The following is a 20806-nucleotide window of genomic DNA, read 5'->3' on the forward strand; positions in this document are numbered from 1 at the left end:
ACACTTTGTCTTTTTTTTTCAAGCAACATTTGCAATATTTCGTTAGTCTTATCAAAAAACTAAATGCTTTGAACTCTGTACTAGATTCACTATTCCAGTGCTTATGGAAATGTAGGCAGGTAAGAATTTCTTCCTCTATTTTTTATGGTTGAGTTTTCATGTAGTTAAATAAGACCCTGAAAAAGGATCCAGGGAAACAATGTAGATAGTTTCCACATTCTGAGCTCTGAAGATCCCAGTGCTGCTGGAAAAATAATGGGCCTCTTTCTCAAATGGAAAATGTGATGACTTCTGGAATTAATGTGTTGTAAAGGGACACTAGAGAGCAGAAGAAATACTTTTGTTTGAAAATCATTCTATACTTTGTGTATGTGCAAGTGTGCATGCATGCACGCTGCAGTGAGGGGGTGTCTTAAAGTGTGGGTGATCCAAAAATCTTTTTTTTTTAATGTGTATCAGTTGTTAAAGGCCTAAAGTAAATTCCCATCTTTGACTTAGATTTTGTCTTCATTTAAAGTTATGCAAGCTGTTATCCTGTGAGAATAGACTCTGACAATGTCAGAAGTACTTATTTCAGTCCTGTTGAATTTTTCATTAATCTTGACTTGCATTCTAGCAGTAGATAAATTTTTTGATCCAAATAAATCAAATTTTTTCAGTACTTTGTCTTCACCCACACTTTTGTGGTCTGTAGTAAAACTGTCCAAACCTAAATCTGTGATGGGGGGAGAAAGTTACCCTGGATTCCAGCTGTGAGATAAAACATTTTGCACAGGAGTGTTTTACTGGGTATTGTATGATGAAGATTTGCTTCATAGCTCAGGTGTTTTTTAAGGAGTCACTGCAGTACAAATGATAAATAATCATCACCATAAAATGGAAATGAGGCATATTAAACTGGATTTATGGGAAACACAAGCCTGTTGAGGATAAGTTTGTGTGTCTGCTGGAATTTGCATTTTGCAAGGAGCTGGCAGGGCTGGTACAGCACAGCAGCACACTGCCCTCCACTGGGACCTGCTTAGTCACGACCACCCCTATAACACAGCAGGCTCTGAATGCAGTATTTCTTTCATTTGTATGACTGATTTCCCCCCCTTATAAATAAAATCAAATAGAAAAACCCCAAAACAAACAAACACACTGAAGCCTAAACTGAAAGCAGAAGACAAGAAAAGGCCAGATGTTTCATACAATTATTTGGGAGATCCCTCAAAAACCCTCTGAGGAGAAAAGTATATGAAGACTTCTAACTGTAGGCTGAAGCCTAACTAAGTAAGTGGTGAATATTCACAGGGGTTAGTTGGTTCTGAATTCTGTTAGTTGTGTGAGCAGAACCATTATCCAGAGGCAATGGCAAAAAGCTTTTTTACAGGATCTGTACCCAATTATTAGGAGTGACATAGCTGAACATTTATTATGGAATTAGGGTTATACTGGCTTTTAAATAATATTGTTCTGCAGACAAGCTGGAAAAAGATCTGCACTTTGAAGGCACAGTGCATCACTGAAGGATGGACTGCAATTTTTAACTTTATTTTTTAAAAATAAAATATTTGGGATTTTCTAAAAGAAAAGTTACTCTAGTTAAGAGACTAATTCTAGAATAGACTGTCATCTCAGCAGAACATCCTTATGCTTCTGATGTTGAGTAAATTGTTGGATTAACTGACTGAAACTTCCTGAGAAAGCTATATATTTAACTCTTCTTGAATCTTTGGCAGGATTGACTCATCATTTAGTTACAGACTACAAGCAAGTTGTAAAACTTCTAGAAGAAGGAATAGCTAAAAGGTATTTTATATAACAAAACAGCTCCATCTGTATTTAACACTTCTTCCACCGTGTGTTAATTTCATTGATGTTTATTTTACTGACCGTGTTGCCAATGCTTTGTCATGACAGGGTGTCAGATTTGCTGATCCTGCATAGAACATACACATAAGATGTTATGCATCCTCATATTATCTACAGCAAGAGCTATAATCACTCATGAAGTTGTTTCTTCAAAACTGATCCCATACTGACTTACCCACAAAATTCAACCATCTGTCCGTGATAAAAGATGCAAGCCAAGAAAACATTTTACTGTAAACAGACATCTGTTTTTCCCCTTCACTTGCTCATGACACTTTAGACTGCATAGCTTTCAACTCTCTTGTTAGTTTAATTTAGTTATCTAAAACTGCTGAAAATATAGTGTATATTTATTTATTTTCCAGAAGTATTTGGTTTATAATTATTTGGTTTAATTTCTATTAATATTTTTAAAAGTTCTTAGCCCGAAATCATGTGTGTTTGCTATGAGAGAACTGTGGGATTTGGTGCACTGGTGAAGTCAATGATTTTGGCTTTCTTTAGTCAAGACAGTTCTGTATCTTCTCAATAAGAAGCCTTGACTATTTTTACAACTGCCATTACAGCAATGGAAAAAGTAATATTTGAATGCAAATCACAGTTCTAAAATTGATATTAACTCTTGTCATAAAATAGTCAAGATTTTAGAATAACAGTGATGCTGGGAAGTAAATAAAAACTAAGCTGCATTATCACAAAAAACATAGAATATACATCAGGATTAAGTTTTGCTGCTTCTGCTTGTAGCAATTAGTAGATGCAGCTCTATGGTAAGAATAGATTATTTCAGAACAACAAGTGGGTAGAGCTGTTTTCTGTCATCTGCCCTTTACCTACTTGTCTTCCTCCTCCAACATCTGGAGACTAGTTTATGTTCTCCTGCTACCTCAGCTTAGGCTCACTTACAACCATGATGCAATAGGCCGCCTGTAGCTTCTGGCAAAACCTGCTCACGTGGCTGTGGAGGAGGTGTAGGAAGCAGAGAACAACAGGGAGGAGAGTCCTGGCTTTACCCACATGCTCTGGATGCTCAGCAGTGTACGCACAACTGCAGCTTTCTGCTCTCTAGTGCAACTGGTCTCTGCAGTACTCTGACAGCTGGGCTCGTAAAAAAAGCATGGTACCACAGTCCTTTTCTATACTGCTAAAAGTTACCTGCTGTTGTTGAGCGTAGGGCAAAAGTGATGCTAAAGGCTGTACGTGTAACTGATACTCAAGGCAAGCTACAAGAGTGACAAAAGAAAAAGATCTGTGACCTGGCTTCTGCCCTAGGCAAAATCCTGCTTTCTTTAGGTTTGTCTAATTAAAACAACAATAGAGAAAGTAGAATTTCCAAAAGTTTGCATTACAGAGACAGTGGGACGGTGCTGCTTCTCCTGCTCCTGTGCCTGGTACCCACTTGCCAGAGTGCAGTAGGTCAGAGCACTAGAGCTGTGTGACCGATCTGTCCATGTCATAAAATCAAGCAAGTGCCACACAGTGAATTACAGTATTCATTTAGTACTCACATGGGTAGACTGGTTAATCTCACTGGACTCCTCTAACAGTGTAAAAGAACTGTATCAGCCCTTTGACATAAAAGAGCCCCAAAAGTGGGGTATGAAGCTTTTTGGACCCTTAGGAAGTTCCAAGGAATAAAAATGGGGACAATATGGAGAAAATGTGCTGGGCTGGTACATTCAGTGATGTTAGGGTGAACTGTTTGATGCTGTTGCTGGCTGTACTTCTCTGCTGCATTCTATGCTTATGCAACACCTTACAGCTGTGCTGTAAAGCTGCTTTAAGGTATTTCTTCAGAGTGCTGCTGGTAGACAGAAACAGCTCTAATCAATCCTCGGTTTCTGCCCTTCCAGGTTCTCTGCCAAATGCTCTGTGATCAGATCCAAGAATGCAGCCTACCATGTTCTCTGAGTTTCACATTCCTTCATCTTCACTTATCTGCTGTATTTGTTGGTTTTTTATTTCCCTGAGTACTGGGAAGTAACCCGTTGTAATTGAATGGTTTGTTCTTCTTTTTAGAATCACAGCAGCTACACATATTCACAGTGCCAGCAGCAGATCCCATGCTATCTTCACCATCCACTACACTCAGGTTAGCTAAAAATAATTCAACTTCCTTTTCACACTCAAAAGCATTGTTCACTGTGTTGTGAATTGTTTACTTGTCATTGTTTTGTGCTGTTTGTATTAATCTCAGTGGAAACTGTTACTTATTTCCTTTGGATCACGCTGCAGATGTGTTACACTTCCTACACAGCCTGATGTGCTGAGTGTTTACTGAAGTATTCTGTTCCTTTGTGCAAGCTTATAGTCAGAAGTGATGCCAAAGACTCACTTAAAAAAGAAACGTTTTCAGTTTTAGTCAGCTCTTTGAAATGCAATACCCCTTCTAGAACACTGTGGAAATTGCATGTGAATATGTTTGAAGTTATGTTTTGTCACGCTTGTTTCAGATGCTTAATTGAAGTATAGCATTAGTTTAACACCAAAATTTTGTATCTGTCCAGCTTTTTAGATGTCCTTGTATTTTAGCATTTGGCATCCAGTACTCTCTCAGAGACAATGCAGCCTTTCTCCGGAGGAGTTATATCCTTCCCTGGCAGGGAACTCATTTAGTGATCCAATAGACCTTTTCTATCTCACACTTCTAACATCCTGTAATCACAGAACATTTTGGGATATTTTTCTGTAGTTTCACAAAAGACCTTTGGAATACATTAATGGAAAATAACTCTACAAGATCTACAAGAAAGCCTTTCACAGCCACTAGGCAGTAAAGTTTTTTTTCAAGAGGAAATTGGCATAAGAGGGTAGTTTCTCTGTCCGGTGAGAAAGCTGTTGAGTTAATAGTTTGAACACAGTCAGAGGTTCAAGGTCACAAAGAAAGGCAGTGAGACAGTCATATGTACAACTCAGTTTCAAATGAAAGAGCACATCAATTTTATTTTCATTCATTAATTAAGAGGAATAATCTTCCTTATTTGTGTTTTTCTCTCCAGGCTATATTGGAGAACAATCTCCCCTCTGAAATTGCAAGCAAGATCAACTTAGTGGACCTGGCAGGCAGGTAATAATATATTGAGGGGTAAAGAGGTAATTTTATTCATGTTCCAAAAGTTCCTAAGTCTCTAATCTTAGCTATGCATTTCAGTGAGGAACATATGGTTGTACTAGATGTGACAGAGAACAGAAAAATGGAAGTCGTGCTGAAGAGTTTTAGAACAGAACTTTTTTTCCCTCAAGAATGTGAAGGCATGTATGAACACAGAAAGTAGAATTGAGGGGACTTTTGTACTGAGCCAATCTACCCTTGCAGAGTTGTGAGATGTATGGTTTTTTTGTTACAGTCAGAACCACTATGATTGGGTTACCCAGTTCAGACTTGAGTTTATGTTTTTGGTGGGTCTTTAACAGAATCTTGCACCCATAACCTTTGCTCGTGGTTGTTTGGACTTTTTGAAATAGAGGGCAATATGAAGTATTCAAAGAATTTAGTTTTTTAATTGCAAAGCTCAAAATTTAAATTTTCTTTTATTTCTTGAAAATACATGATGTTTTCATATTGACTGTACATTCACAATTAATAATTTTTGTTTATTTTGCATTGTCTTTTTCATGTTTGCATGCTACAGTGAAAGAGCTGATCCCAGTTACTGTAAAGATAGAATTACCGAAGGTGCCAATATTAACAAGTCATTAGTGACACTTGGAATTGTCATATCCACTTTAGGTAAGCCCATCAGTTCTTTATACTGAAGGGTAGTGATAAAAGCACATGACTCATTTACCATGTGTCGTGTCTTAATGTTATTTGCATTTACAATAAAAAGCTGCACAGAGCAGCTGTGATGTCTTCAAAAGCTGTCATGACATCTAAGAAAATTAAATAGCCATGACAGGAAAAAAAATAACCCCTTTCCTGAGTTCTGTGGTATTTCTCCTTCAGCACAAAATTCACAGATGTTCAGCAGCTGCCAGAGCATTAACAGCATAGCAAGCGAAGGGGAGAGCAGTCATGCAGACAGTCCTTCCACAGGCAGCGTCAGTGGGACCAGGCGGCCGGCTTACATCCCATACCGTGACTCCATCCTCACCTGGCTTCTGAAGGATAGTCTGGGGGGCAACTCCAAAACCATTATGATTGCCAGTGAGTTTGGTTTCTGTTAATTGTTAACATCACTACCTTGCATCTTTAATATACATCTCTACTGCAGTGAGAAGACAGCTATACCACTTAGAATCTGTCCTTGTAAACATTTTCATAAATACTTCATAGAATAGTCCAGGAAATGAAAAGGCAGCTGGTTGTGCATGAAGTTAAGTTTAAGAGTTTCCAAGGTCATAGCTTTGATTTTAAGTGTTCATTCAGTTATAAATACAACCTTTAGAAGACATTCTCTGTGAGTTTAGTGAAATAACCCTAATAATATTTTCTGATTTGTTTTTAAAGAAGCAAGACTAAAAAAAAAATACACTTTTTTGAAAAATGATGGGTTAAACTGATTACTTTTTAAAATTGTGTTTCTTTTCTGATTGTCTTCTGTCTGTAGCTATCTCCCCTGCCAGCTCCAGCTACAATGAGACCATGAGTACTTTGAGATATGCTTCAAATGCCAAAAATATTATTAACAAGCCCAGAGTGAATGAGGTGAGGCCTTGAGTCCTGCTTTTCATTTTTATCCCATTTGTTACATGTGTTGTTTAAGGTTTATTCAGAATATCTGCTCTGTGAATAAAATTCTTGCTTCTTTTTTTTCCATGTTAATGACAGCTAAATAAGAGCCTGGATATTACAGAAATAATTTCTTTGATTCCCTGCAGTTTAAACCATTTAGAATTTCACACCTATTTTACATTCTTCATCTCTGTCCATTGAGTTTCAATCATCTTTCTCTTTGAATTGGTATGACATGTATGTTTAATCTGTGTCTTTATCATAAATATTGGTAGAGCTACAGATCTGTTATGACTATTTGTTACCATTTAACCTGTTACTGTAAGTGCATAACCCTTGCAAACCCTTCCTTTGGCAAGTTAAATGAACACTGTTAAGGTTGCCATCAAGAATTCAAAAGTTAGTATACCAGGCCTAAGGTAGCCTATGTAGTCTCCATTTGTCTTCTTTTTAGTACACAAAAATAATTAAGCCTTTAAATACATGGGAACAATAGTGACCACAGAGCCCCAGCTTCGTTCATTGCACAAAACAGGCCTGTTCCAGGAATGAACTCTGACTTTATGGCAGATCCATCTGTTCAATTGTACAGAGGTCTTTCACAGGCTGCACAAGTTAAAAGATGTCAGACTATTGAGGGGAGAGTCAGGTGCTGCATTCGAGGGCTGTATTCTGTTGCTGCCCCTGCTATACTATTCTTGTTCAATGCTAGTCCAGATGCTTAAAGCAAACCTTCAATGTGTGCTTTTTTCTCATTTTCCACCCTTACCCCTGTACACATTTATTAAATGTGAAAACTTAAACTCTCCCAATCAAAGGCATGATATTTAAACAGATTGATTAGTAGTTGTGGAGGTTTTAGACACTTATAGTGATAAGAACCAGCATTAAAAGTAATCCATGGGGAAATGCATAATTCTGTATGTTTTCGTAGCAAAATTCAAATAACACATAGTAATCAAGATCTACAATCACATATGCTAGAAATATAAAACTCTTGAATTGCTGCTCTCTAACTGAGTGTGCTTTACCTGGCCTTCTGCATGAGGCTGACTTTACATGTGATCAAATAACTTAAGAACTGAATCACAGTGTATCCATCTAAGGCATATCTGTTGAGTTTAAGTTTCAAAAATCTGATTCCAGCATTTCTTAATCTTTATGTCATTGACTTTACAGCTTTAGTAGTATTCTTTTGTGCTTTGGCCTGAGTGTATCAAGATTTTTTCTGTAGATAAAAGCATAGAATTTTAGAGATGTACTTCACTTATTTACTTTCCTAACAATACTCTGTTAAATATGGGCAGAATTAAACCCTTCTAATCCAAGGTTTCCCAAATTTAATTTGCATCTGTATTACCAGTGCCTTCTGACATCACTAGTGGTAGAAATAGTGTACTTAATTTTGTCAGCAGCAGTTCTCAACTCTTTGACAGGCTAAAGGCAAGTAAACACTCCTGGGTAAGCCTCTTGTCACATACAAGCCTCCCAGCTCGTGTTCCCATCACTCTCTTCAGCTCTTCGGTCTTACAAATTGACGTGAGCCAAAGTGTCACTGGCAGCCCAGAAAAAAATTGATTCTTTACCCAAGAGTTTCCCTGAACTGTCTAAAAAACTGGTTTCCAGAAAGTGCCAGTGCAGAGGTGCTTACTCTGAGAGTGAGATAAATGCCTCCACACAAGCAGGCAGGAAATTCTTTGTGTATCAGCTGCAAGAGCTTTTAATACCATGCTTGGTGACATCCTATCGTAGTCCTCATTAGTCTGATTTTATATATCAGCTTTAAAAAACAGCAATTTTCTGACTTACTGTAACAATTTTGAAGGTAGATCCTTAAAAGTAGTGATGTATCCAGCTAGTCATGATGGGAACAAATGCTATGGTAGGTCTGTGTTCAGAAGAGAGATGGAGCAAAGTTTATGGGAAAAGAGAACCTATTGAAGCTGGGAACCACCTGCCCTTAGGCAGTACATCCAAGGGGCCTGGCGAGTGAAGCAAGGAGTATTGCTGTGAGAGTGCCTGTTCTCCTCTCCTCCTGGCTGTTTGAATATCTCTGCATTGACTTCTTTAGCAAGAATTTTTTTAAGAATTTTTTTTTGAATGGTCTGTGCCTCAATGTTTCAGGATGCAAATGTGAAACTGATCAGAGAACTGAGAGAGGAAATTGACAGGTTGAAAACCATGTTGCTGAGCTTTGAACTGGTATGTAGCAATGCGGCCCCACTGGAGCTTTTATGTTACTTTAGGTAGCTACAGTTGCTTACTTTAATCTGATCTGTGTATCGTTCCATGTTTATTGTAACTGGAGGGAAATTAAACTGTTGTCTGGGTGATTTTGCAGTTATAATAAGGTCAACTGCATTTCTGTAATTTCCCCGTTTTCTGTCATTATATTGATGAACCTGAAGTATAAGCAGCATTCAAAAGGATTTCTTTGTCTTTCATGGAGTTGAATGGTTTTCCTGTCCACAAATACCATGAAATAGAAGTATTTTATTTTTAAGGATATGGAAACACAAAACCAGTACAAAATATTAATCACTGATGTAATTTTCCTGTCAGACTTGTGAAGTAGTGACCTCAAAAGTATCTTGGAGCTTCTACCCTACCTGAACGCTCTGTCCCCCAAAAGAACTTGTGAACATCTGTGAGCCCTCACAATGCAGATTACATCCCTGGTGTTTTTCTCCTTTTGAATAATAATAGTGTCTTGGTTTTCCAAGCCATGGAGAGATTGTTTTGCTGGGAGAGACAGGAACTACACTCCATAATTTATTTGCACAGAAGTATCTCTCTGTTATGTCTTTTTTACCAGTTCTTTACCCAAAAAATTGCATGCAATAGCTAGAGATGTAGGCTAGGTGCTAGAAGGGAGCATGTGTATTTTGTCTTTCCTTCTCCTGAGTTCGTCACTTTGGAATGCTGGAGAGTGAACTAATATGCCTGCCAGTTGAGAATAAGGAAAGTAACATGTAGATCTTGGTGGCTGTTGTTTATATAGAGAAATTCCAGTCCATCTTGGAGTGATGACAGGGATGGAAATCTGACTGAGCTGGTCCTTCAGAATGAAATGAAGGTGTGTATGATTTACTTGATGCTGTAACTATCCACTGTTTCACTAGGCCAGGAGAATAACACTGCTGTAGTTCTGAAACCGCAGTGAAAATGTTATTGGCTTAATCCTTTCCTTTTTACTCTGAAAATTCAGGAAACTGACACCCTAATCCATGTTAAGTGCACTCTACCAATTTATAATGAAAGTCTTGTGTCTTTAATGGGACTTAGTGCATTGTGTATCACTAAGTCTGCACACTCTACTCCTTGTTTGAAAGCTGTCTCAATACACCACAGTAATTAATTATACGGAGTCTGTCCCTTCTAAGATTAAACTCCTCCAATTTATTCAAATGAAATTATTGTGCACTCACTAAAACTACTAAAAAGATTTGGTCACTGGTGACCAGGAAAGGTTTGCGAGACCTTAAGTGTAAGTTTTGCTCAAAACCAGGCAAAATAACTTGTTAGCATGATCATGCCTCTTTCTGACGTTCTGGAAATGAGACTCCAGCAGATTAAACTGGCTTCACTTGGTGGTAGTACAGGTTTTTTCCCAATTTTTTTGTTGCCACAGAAATGTGCTGCAATTAGAAATACACCTGGTTTATTTCTAGTTGTAACTGGTGAGAGAATGTTACATCCAGTAACTGGAAAAAATGCTGATCTTTCTGAAGAAATTTATGAATGAGAAAAATTATTCTGCTAGTAAGTGAAACAGTTTCCTCTCCTATTCTTTAAGATTGAGCAATTGACCAAAGACTGGACAAGTAAGTGGACAGACAGGAAAGCCATCATGGAAGAATACAGTGTGGACATCAACAAAGAAAAAGCTGGAGTAACAATAGATTCTAGTCTACCTCATCTAATGGCCATGGATGATGATATCCTCAGCACAGGAGTAGTGCTGTATCATCTCAGGGTGAGATATTGTCACTCATCTTATTTTACTCTTTAATTTGAAAACATTTGTTTTCTTTGGAAATGGAGAGTGGTTAGGATGGCATTACAACAACAGCTATCAAAAAGTGAAGGTCTCAGATCACAAGACATATAATGGGGGAAAAAAGCAGAAAATACATGGAAATGGAGAAGGAAAAGAATTCATATATGAGCTGACCCTATATTCATATACGAATATAAATTGACCTCTTATGAATGCATGTGCAAAAAATTTGATAATGTATCACAAGCAAAGCAAAATACTCAAATTAGGCATTAGTAGTTTGTCCACAAAGCATGTATGTGTAAACATAAAGGATGGTGCTTAAAGTATACCAGACATACTGGTCCACATTTTATGAAATATTTGTATACTTAAGACTGGAATAGTCTTTATGTGTATAGATAAAAGTAAGCTTTAAAAAACACAAGCTCACTTTGCCAGTGACTTTGACATATTGCTTTTAGCTCTACCAAGTCTGCCAAGTAGATTCCAGGTGTGTAACATGAAGGGTAATTACTTGTGATCCTACTTGAGTAGCTATTTTTGAAGATCAGGTAGAAATCCTGGCCTCATAGATACTATTTTACTTTGTAGCTGCTCATTTAAGGCAAGGTTTTCACCAAGAAACTTTCATAACATTGTGTCTATATTACTGCACATTGTGGCATATGATGTGCATGGTTAGGTCAAATAGTTTTAGGGGATTTTTTTTTTGTTTTAGTAAGTCAGTACTAAACTGGAGTTTAAATTTTTTATGTTGTTTAAATGAATGGAAATTACTGAAATATTTGTGCCATTTCATGTGAAAGGAATGATGGATGGGCACCTCTACAGAGGTGCACTCATTGCCAAAACATGTGTTAAACATGTTTGAAAATCATGTATCTGTCTACTAATAAAAAATCTTTATCCAAACTAGGTTTTGTGGTGATTGATATAGTTTAGGACAGAGGATTTTTTTTATTCCTCTTAAAAATTACAACAAATATTTCAAACAGAAATCATACTATTCTTTTACCATGTTGGAAGAGAAACTTGACTAATTTTTCTCATTCCAGCACAAAGAAATTGTACCAGGTAATAATTAGGGACCAAGTAATGCTATCCAGTGCTGATCAACATGCAACTTCAACTACTCAACCCTACATTAACATTAAATGTTTATTAGAAGCAATTGCTACTACTTAAATGTTTTAGTGTTATGTGCCATTTTGGAAACAGCAAATGTTTTCCCATACTAATTTTGACAACAACTAAAGTAATTAAAATATATTCATTGTAACGGAGGAACCTGGTTTGAAGGGTCACCTTCTGAAGTCATTCGTGTCTCTGTCACACTAACATCTTTGTCCCTTCTTTCTTTGCTCCTAGATGCTGCCTTTTCTTTTCTTTGTGCTTTACATCTTTTAGTCTCTGGTGTCTGTTACCTTCATCTGAACAGCAAGAAGGTAAAACGTTAGCAGTTCCTTACATAACAGGGCTTAAACATGTAATAGCACTTTACATTGTACTTCTAGAGACAGGTCATGGCAGCAGTTTTCAGATCATGTAGAATAAATATTGTGTTACTCCGTTAGTCTCTTGATATTCCATAATATTAATTACACTAATCAATGCTGTGCCTACACTTAATTTTCTGGCTTTCATTAATAGAAGATGTATGTTTTCCTATAAATTAATTGACCTTATTTGCAAAGCTTAAAAATATGCGATTTCTTTACATTGTTTTAGTAAAAGATGTACTTCATAAACTTTTTTCAAAGTTGTAGTACTCCCAAAATTGAAGGGGGAAAGCAATCTCAGACTTTATGATTCTGCAATATATACCTTGGGAATTCTATCCTTAGTCATGAGATACAGCCAAAAGAGGGTAACAATATAAAAGCACTTCAATATATGTAAAGATGTACGATGACATGTTAAGGTCACGTTGTGCAGTCATTTAATCTGAAACATCTTTCACTTTTTCAGGTAGAATACTCAATATTCAATCACAAAAGAGTATAAATATTGAAATTATTAGCTCAGTAATGACATTTTAAAAAATGAAATCAACGTGGGCCTAGTTTATGGCTATTTTTGTTTTGTTTTCTCAAGTTAGGTTAGTTTGCTTGTATTGTATCTGTACCCTTGCTCTCACCTGCAATTTATGGTTGGTTTTAAACTCACCCAGGATCACTCCAACCAACTGAGATACTATTATGAATTTCATGAGCCAGTACTGCTGTAATACACTTTTTAAAATTAAATTGTATTACCAGAGAGTTATTTCAGCAAGTTCGAAAAAGTTTCTTTTGGAATTGCAATAACTATTTCCCTGCTTAGTGAAGAAGATAACTGATAAAGAGATCTTTTAGGAGTTGGTTTACTTCTCTTTGTGTAAAATACACATTGCAACTCACTTGATTGAGTGAGGTGAGTCAAAGGCCATATACGGATCATAAGTTTTCTGGAAGTTGTGGCCAACCCAGGTGGACATTTTGCAGTTGAGTCCACTGAACATTAAACTGACATGTATCTTGGTAACTACTCCAAAGCAGGGGCACTGGGCACAGTCCAGCTTTCAGCCTTTCCAGCAAGGGAAGTCTCAGCAGGGCTTGTGCCAGAGGAGTCTGTTAGTTGGTTCAGATAGCTGAGCACTGTGAGGAGCTGAATGATAACCATTCCCTTTCCCTCCAGTGCAGAAATCCTCTGTGATTTATCCATAATTACCCATAACTGCGTCATCTTAAACAAATTCTGTTTTCCCAGCATTCAGGCTTCTGATTACTGCTTCTTGCTTCATCTTTAAATCCAGGTTACAATATGCTCGGAGAAGAGAGCATATTCAATTTATTCTAATATAAATACAAAAATCACGTAGTTTATTGTCCATACTTAATTTTAATATGACCTTTAGAGGTCATATTAATTAACTTTAAGAGTTAATTAACTTTAGAGTTGCCACTAAAGTAATTTTAGAGTGTGTTTACTAATCACTTTACCATAACCAAGTATAGTCTCTCTTCAGAATTCAGAAATTATTTTGCTTTGATTTCCTAAGAAAAAGTGTAGAACTGATAACAGAAGGTAATAGACAGATGGTAAATTGATTGGCTCCTTTTGGTAGGTTTTTTTTTTCCTTATGGTATTGTTTAAATTACTGGTATTTGCATAGAAATACTGTATTCTGTTACTTTTGTTCCTTTCATTGAAGTTATTGAATCTTCAAGTTTGAGAACTTGCCCATATACCATGATCACTAAGACTTTTCATAGATGTAATTTAATTTTCAGAAATAAGTTCTTCCTTAGTAGTTAGATTGAAGAATTCATAAACTATGACAAAGTGCCCTTACAAATTAGGAATTTTATGACTTTTGTATCTGAAAAGCCTAGTTAAGTGAATAATCATTTTGCAACTTCTTTCTTTCTGCATGGATATTTATTAAAAGCATACTCGCTTTTCTACAAACAGTAAGTCTCACTATAAAAGTTCAATGCATCAGGATGCATGTTCATATTTAAAATATTTGTCTCAAGCACAGTCCAAAAGTTCATCTGTTAGGGGTTACTTCATCTACTGGAGTCATAGAAGCCGACATAGCTGCGTGATGAGAAGTAATTACAACACTAGGGGGAACAGCAGACTGAAGTATTACCAATTACATGGTGTTTGCTTCAAACAATGCAGTCATTGAGAGGCAAATTTTTTTTCAGGTGTTTGCTAAGATATTGTTCCAAAGCTTTTTTCATTACTATATGTAATCCACTTTCCTCAACCAACTTTTAAATTAGTTCTTTTCTTGTTTTAGGAAGGAACAACCAAAATTGGAAGAAGTGATTCAGACCAAGATCAAGACATTGGTAAGAGAATGATATTACAAATTATTTTATGATACAGTCAGGTCAAACCAAGAGGTTTACATTTGTCATGTGTAATAGCTAGGTAATGTTTGTTTGTCAGCTTTCTTTGTAGAAGAAGGTAAGTAGAAGAGACTAATTATTTAAGTTGGCTAAAATATGTTGATTATTTTTTGTTTAAGAGTCTGAAAAGTCAGTGGTCTTCACATCATTGAGATCTCCTCAGAATTTTCTTCCCACTTGTGAAATACTACACTAGAGTTTAAACATATCTTCATTTAACATCCAAGTCCTCGTATATTCTATCCTAAACTAGTGGCACAAGTGATCATGAGACATTGAAAATGCTTTTCAACTCTACTTGGACAGAGTGTTTTAGTATAAAATCCAAATTATTCAGAATATCTTTTATTTAATTTAATTTCTATTTTTAATTTTAGCAGTCAATCTCAAGAACTAGAAAATATGATAGAGAACTAAAACTTTATACTGAAATTGGAAACCTTGTAAAATCTCAGCTTTGGTTAGGTTCAGCTAAGCTTGGTTAAGTTTGTTTATTTTCTACCAGTAGATCAGTAAAATATAAACAATAAATTCCATAATGGCATTAAGAAAATTCAGCACAATAGAAAAATTTGCACATCAGCTCACAAATTAGAAAGTGATGTATAGTTTTCCAGAACCGGAAATAAAGAAACAATCTCACTATTTTCAATAATGAGTTTCGATAATAAGTTTTTCTGTGACCAAGTACTTGACTAGCAGTCAAAGACAGCAATTTAATCTCCTTGTTCTGCACATGATGTAGTTCTCTGTGAAGTGTGCATAGTGTCAAACAGTGTGTGGTACTCTATCCTGAGGAAAATAACCTCTTCAACAGGTGAGATAAATCTATACACTGTAGTTTTGCAGGGACAGTGGATTGAAAGGAATCATTGTATGATAGACAACAACTGTGGGGTCGTGACCCTGCGACCAGTTCCAGGCGCACACTGCTCTGTGAATGGATGTGAAGTCACTGGATCATGTCGTCTGTCACAAGGTAAGATTTGGTTTTTTTCTGTGAATGCTATGTTATAATTAACTTACCACTGGATTTCACAGACAAGGATTTATGGAGTTTGAGCAGATCTAAAAAAGTTATCTCTCAGTCAGCTACTGCTGCCCAGGTTTGATCCATGGCTAGAGCTTCCAGATTGGAACAAATTAATGGCCCCACAGAAATAAAATGAAGACATTGGTGACAATATTCTGACTCCTTTTGGCAGTAGTAGTCTGTAGCCTGCTGAAAAGGGAACACCTGTATTCAGAGGCACTATAGTGTAAAATAGTGGAGACTGGCTCTAAGCCAGCTGACCACTGAAGGGGTTTTTTGACAATTATATAACATGGTTGAAATGACCTTCAGCTTTTTCACAGTGTATTTAGGTAGAGGCTACAAGCCACTAAGTCATAGGCGATGATGAATGAATTCAGGTTAAATGGATCAGGCAGCCATATTTTTAGGTTGTTTAAAGTAACAATTCAGCTTCTGTGAACTTGCAGTTATCTAGATTCTTAAGAAGACAGTGTAAAAACAAGTCTTCAGCAGTGGGTTGGTTAAGTTTTTGGTATGAAGTCATGCTGTCCTTTAATGTGAACAGGGAATTTACGGTTTGCAGAGATCTACAAGATTAGTTTGCTTGGATGCTGTTATTATAGAATGATAATTCTGCCATTCCATTGTGGCAAATTTTAAAAGAGTTTTCTGTTCTGTGATGGTCAGAAAGCTGTTGGTCAGAATTCATTTTTTTAACAAACTATTCTGTAGTAGTTTGATGAATTGTCTCTGTAAATGTCTAATTTATTTTTTTTTCACAGGGGCCCTTGTTGTCCTAGGCAAGTCTCATAAGTTTAGATTCAATCACCCAGCAGAAGCTGCTATCTTAAGACAAAGGAGATCGGTAAGTTCTAAAACTGTATTTTTCTCGCCTAATTTTTCATTTATTTTCCTGGGTTTTTTCTTCTTAAAGCCAGCCTGATAAAGATAATATTTCTTCTTGTCATCATATTCACTTGCTTCATTTCCTCCATCTAATGGTCTGTAATGACACGAAACCTTTTGTGGGAGGACACTAGCACTTCTTTCAGATGTGCTTAGCAAAAGATGATGCAGATCCCTTGAGTAATTTAGTGTTTCCTATTTCTAGTCATGACTACAGTAGGATTGAAACAAAAAGGCTGAATGCTGCAGTGAAAAGACCAGTTAAGAATCTTTCCACATCTGATAATTTTCTGAATTTTCTTTCTCTGTCATTTCACTGTCTTGAACAAGGTATACTAAAAGAAATGAAGATTTATGGGATTACGTACTTAAGTATTACTGATTTTGGAAGCACTTAACTTTTACATACATCAGAAATAGATAAAATATTTCTTGGTATGTTAAGCTCAGGAACTAACTACTATAAGATATTATTTGGTTAGCTAGTTCAATAATATTTAAAAAATGAGATAATTCTTAAAATTACTAGCAGATGTAACTATGAAACCAAATTTAAGGAATATAAATTTTCTGGTTTAGGGGTTAACCATATTAGCAACTGATATTGGCAAGAATCCACCTTCTAGAATGGATTTTCATGTAGTAACATTTTATACCTTCCACTCAACTGTCCTTTTGTACTCACTTCTGTAGTTGAGATAAGGGGCTTAACTTTTTTTTGTTTTCCTTCTTAATTTCTTGATTAATGAAACATGCAGTACATTAAAATAGAACTGCAAAAAGAGATGTACTCAGTAACAAATACTTAGCAACTTTGCTCATTATCAAAGACTAAGCAGAAGTGTGAGATTATAAACTCACATGGGAGCTATTATGCAGCATTGCACATTGTAGTTAACAACAGTGGTATTAATGATAACTTGAAAGTTCCTGGGTTGCTGTGATTTATTTTTCTTCCTGTCTCATGTGTTTTGTAGATTAATGAAACCCCACCCACTCAGAGTTGTGGAGCTTTAGACTGGCTCAACTTAGATGGAAATTGCACCAATTCTCCACATTATGTCCTTTCTTCTCTTTACAAGTAAGTTTAAAACTGAAAAAACCAGTCAAACAGACAATTTCTCTTGCAGGATTATGTCTGAAACCAGGGACTTGGTTAGGCAACAAGAAAGCTATATATAGAATAAGTCCCATCACGTTGTTAAGTTATCAAATAAAAATGTCCAAGAAAGTCCACTGGCCAACTGATTAAAATAGAGCATTAAGATCCCCAAGCAACAAACCTGAAAAATCATTTAGGGATGCATAATTAAGAAAATGCCTCAGATGAGACTGTCAGACAACCTTAATTCAGTGCACTTGCACATCTCCATTACAGCTGTTTTGATTTACAACTAATCTAGAATTTTTACAATATTCTTACTTCAGTGCACAGAATGGACTTTTCAGGATATGATTTATCCAAGTTAATTTTTACCAATTCACTTTCCCTGCTAATTTGTTGTGGACATCAGGTTCATTTGTTCATAAATTCCCTTAAGTTCAAGTCCTCATTGAGCCCTTCATCTCAGAAAGCCAGTGTCATTCTCTCTTTTTTTTTTTTTTTTAAACTGAAGAGTAAATCAGGCATATATTTCGTTGAAAATGTTGAAGGGCTGCTCATACTCAGTGTTTAGTGTATGCTTTTATGACAGAGCCTTTCTGAAATGGAAAGGATTGGTATGATGAAGACTGATTAATATGTATCATAAAAATTAATTGAGATATATTCTGGTTTAGTTCAAAATAGAATATCACAGAATTAAATGTAATTAGATTCTTTCTCTTTTTTAATTCCTCTCAGCCTGGCACATTCAATTGACCTGTTAAAGGCAAGAAACAGCCATCTTTTCATTCATATCTGTTGATAGTTCTGCTTCTTGCTAGAGTGGTTTTGGTGTGGTAGCATACTGGGAGTCTTTTATCTTTTTCTAGAGGAAGTATCTCATTTTTATAAGCATAAAATATTATCTCTATTTAGAACATCTCTTCATAGTTCTAGTCAAATGGCTTCTTTCCACCTTTGATGGTGTGTTTTTATGTGTTCTCTTTAATGTATCTAATCTCTGCATTTGCTTTTCATTTGCCGCAGTGATACCTATCTATGAAAAATGTTATTTCATTTTGCTTCTTTACTGATTAACATTTTATGCATCATTGCTATTATTCTCTTTGGAAAAATTACAAGGAATTTTAAAAACAAGAATTTGTCTAATAACCTTCAAAAGTAGATACTAAGGTGCTCTTTACATGGGTGTAAACATCAGATGTGGAGCTTTTTCACAGAAGTTTTTTGATGATCTTAGAAAAACCTGCAGAAATCCAGAAGCATTGTGAACAGTTTATCACAAATTTGCACTTGTTTCCTCCCTTTTTAACCTGACAAAACTGCAGAACATTTCTGATTGATTTTTTTCCAGACCATGTTGAGATAGCAGATTTGTTTGTGTTGATCAATTTTTTTAATCACTTGGACAGGATATTACAAGCATATTACACTGTTTAACATTACCCTCATACTTAACTAGAGTGTTTCAAATGGTTACTTCAGTGAAAATGAAAAACATTATGGCATTGCATTTGCTTGATTTTTTTGAATGTCCATTTCTTACAGGAATAAGCTGTCAGCTATGTCTAATAATAGTAGTTTCTCACCTTACATAATACAGTGGTCTTTTTTTAACTCTTGAATAGTTATTTGGCATAGGTAAACTGAATTGATCTACTGAGTCTTCCTTTACAGTACCAAGTGAGTCTGTGTTTCTGTACAGACAAGTAGTTTTGCTCATGGAGGGCATTGTGATTGAGACATTTAGCGTAAGATCTATATTATAAGAATAAAACTACATATGTGGTCTCTCAAATGTCCCACTTCCATGAAGAAAAGTCAATGTCAAGTACTAAAAAGTGTTGTTATGGTTTAATCCCAGACAGCAGCCAAGCCCCACATAGCTACTTGTCACCCCCCACCACTGGGATCGGGGAGAGAATTGGAAGGGTAAGAGCCAGAAAACTCATGGGTTGAGATAAAGACAGTTTAATAGGGAAAGCAAAAGCCACACATGCAAGCAAAGCAAAACAAGGAATGAATCCACTGCTTCCCATGGGCAGTCAGGTGTTCAGCCATCTCCAGGAGAGCAGGACCCCATCACATGTGATGGTTACTTGTGTGGTGGGTTCACCTTGGCTGAACGCCAGGTGCCCACTCAGCCACTCTATCCCTTCCCTTCCCAGCTGGACAGGGGAGAGAGTAAGGTGGAAAAAGAAAACAACACAAATAGTGGGTTGTGATAAGGCAGTTTATACTGATGCAAAAAAAAGAAAGCAAAAGCAGCGTGCGCACACACAAAGCAGGAGCCAGCAGTTAATCTCTACTTCCCATAAGCAGCGATGGCCACTTCTCTGAGGAGCAGGGCTCCAGTACATGTAACGGTTGTCAGCAGGCAGCCATCAGAGACAATGAGTGCCTCTGGTCCTGCTCCTTGCCTCAGCTTTTATATCTGGGTTGACGTCGTATGCTATGGAATATCCCCTTGGTCAGTGTGGGTCAGCTGGCCTACTTGTGTCCCCTCCCAGGATCTCGCCCTCGATTGAAGAAGGAATGTTACAGTGCTGTGCTCAGCAGTAGCCAAAACATGGGTGTGTTATCAACACTCCTCTAGCTACCAATGCAGACCACAGCACTGTGAGGACTACTATGGGGAAATAAATTCCAGCTCAGCCAGACCCACCACACTTGGGAAGACAAACACTGTCACTCTGAACATCCTCTCCTTCTTCCCTCAACTTTATATACTGAGCATTATGTCATATGGTATAGAATATCCCTTTGGTCAGTTTAGGTCACCTGCCCCAGTTGTGTCTCTTCCCAACCTCCCTTGCATCCCCAACTTCCTTGCCCAAGTGGCAGTACAAAAAGCAGAAAAGGCCTTGGCTCTGGGAAAGTCCTGCTCAGCAATAACAACAACACCTCTATATTATCAAACCTGCATTCAGCACAAATCCAAAACACAACCCCCTACTAGCCACTATGAAGAGACTTTATGTCAGCCAAAACCAGTCACAAATTTGTCTGAGGTATTTTGCAAACTGTAATACAGGACTAAGGGGACTACGAGAGTGCTTATTTGCTCAGCAGTAAAAAGTTCACCCTAATGCAGGGTCTTGTCTCTGTCAGAAAGAGATGCTTAAAGGAAAATGTAAAAATGGGGAAAGCTCTCTGTGTGTGTGTGTGTGTGTGAGTGAGTGTCTTTCTCTTTTTCTCTGTCTCCCCTCTCACTTAATAGTTCTTGGTGTTCTCCCAGCTGCTAGCAACCTGCATCTTGGCATCTTCCTCTACTGAAAATAACAATAACATCTTTGTGTATAGCAGGCTTCAGTGAAATTTTTTTGACTTTTTTGGAAAATAT

General features: G+C 36.8%; 1 protein-coding gene across 1 annotated transcript in view; it reads left to right on the top strand.

Annotated features, from left to right (window-relative positions):
* STARD9 (StAR related lipid transfer domain containing 9) overlaps positions 1 to 20806 on the top strand; it is a 100962-nt gene that overhangs the window by 48577 nt on the left and 31579 nt on the right. Inside the window, exons 8-20 of the mRNA XM_032689744.1 lie at positions 1725 to 1794; positions 3877 to 3949; positions 4857 to 4924; positions 5490 to 5587; positions 5804 to 6004; positions 6408 to 6505; positions 8657 to 8734; positions 9534 to 9608; positions 10329 to 10508; positions 14326 to 14377; positions 15279 to 15416; positions 16235 to 16317; positions 17336 to 17439. Of these exons, the coding sequence (XP_032545635.1) occupies positions 1725 to 1794; positions 3877 to 3949; positions 4857 to 4924; positions 5490 to 5587; positions 5804 to 6004; positions 6408 to 6505; positions 8657 to 8734; positions 9534 to 9608; positions 10329 to 10508; positions 14326 to 14377; positions 15279 to 15416; positions 16235 to 16317; positions 17336 to 17439 (1318 nt within the window). The remainder of the gene's footprint in view (positions 1 to 1724; positions 1795 to 3876; positions 3950 to 4856; positions 4925 to 5489; positions 5588 to 5803; positions 6005 to 6407; positions 6506 to 8656; positions 8735 to 9533; positions 9609 to 10328; positions 10509 to 14325; positions 14378 to 15278; positions 15417 to 16234; positions 16318 to 17335; positions 17440 to 20806) is intronic.

The sequence above is a fragment of the Chiroxiphia lanceolata genome, chromosome 6, assembly GCF_009829145.1.
Source record: "Chiroxiphia lanceolata isolate bChiLan1 chromosome 6, bChiLan1.pri, whole genome shotgun sequence".
NCBI lineage: Eukaryota > Metazoa > Chordata > Aves > Passeriformes > Pipridae > Chiroxiphia > Chiroxiphia lanceolata.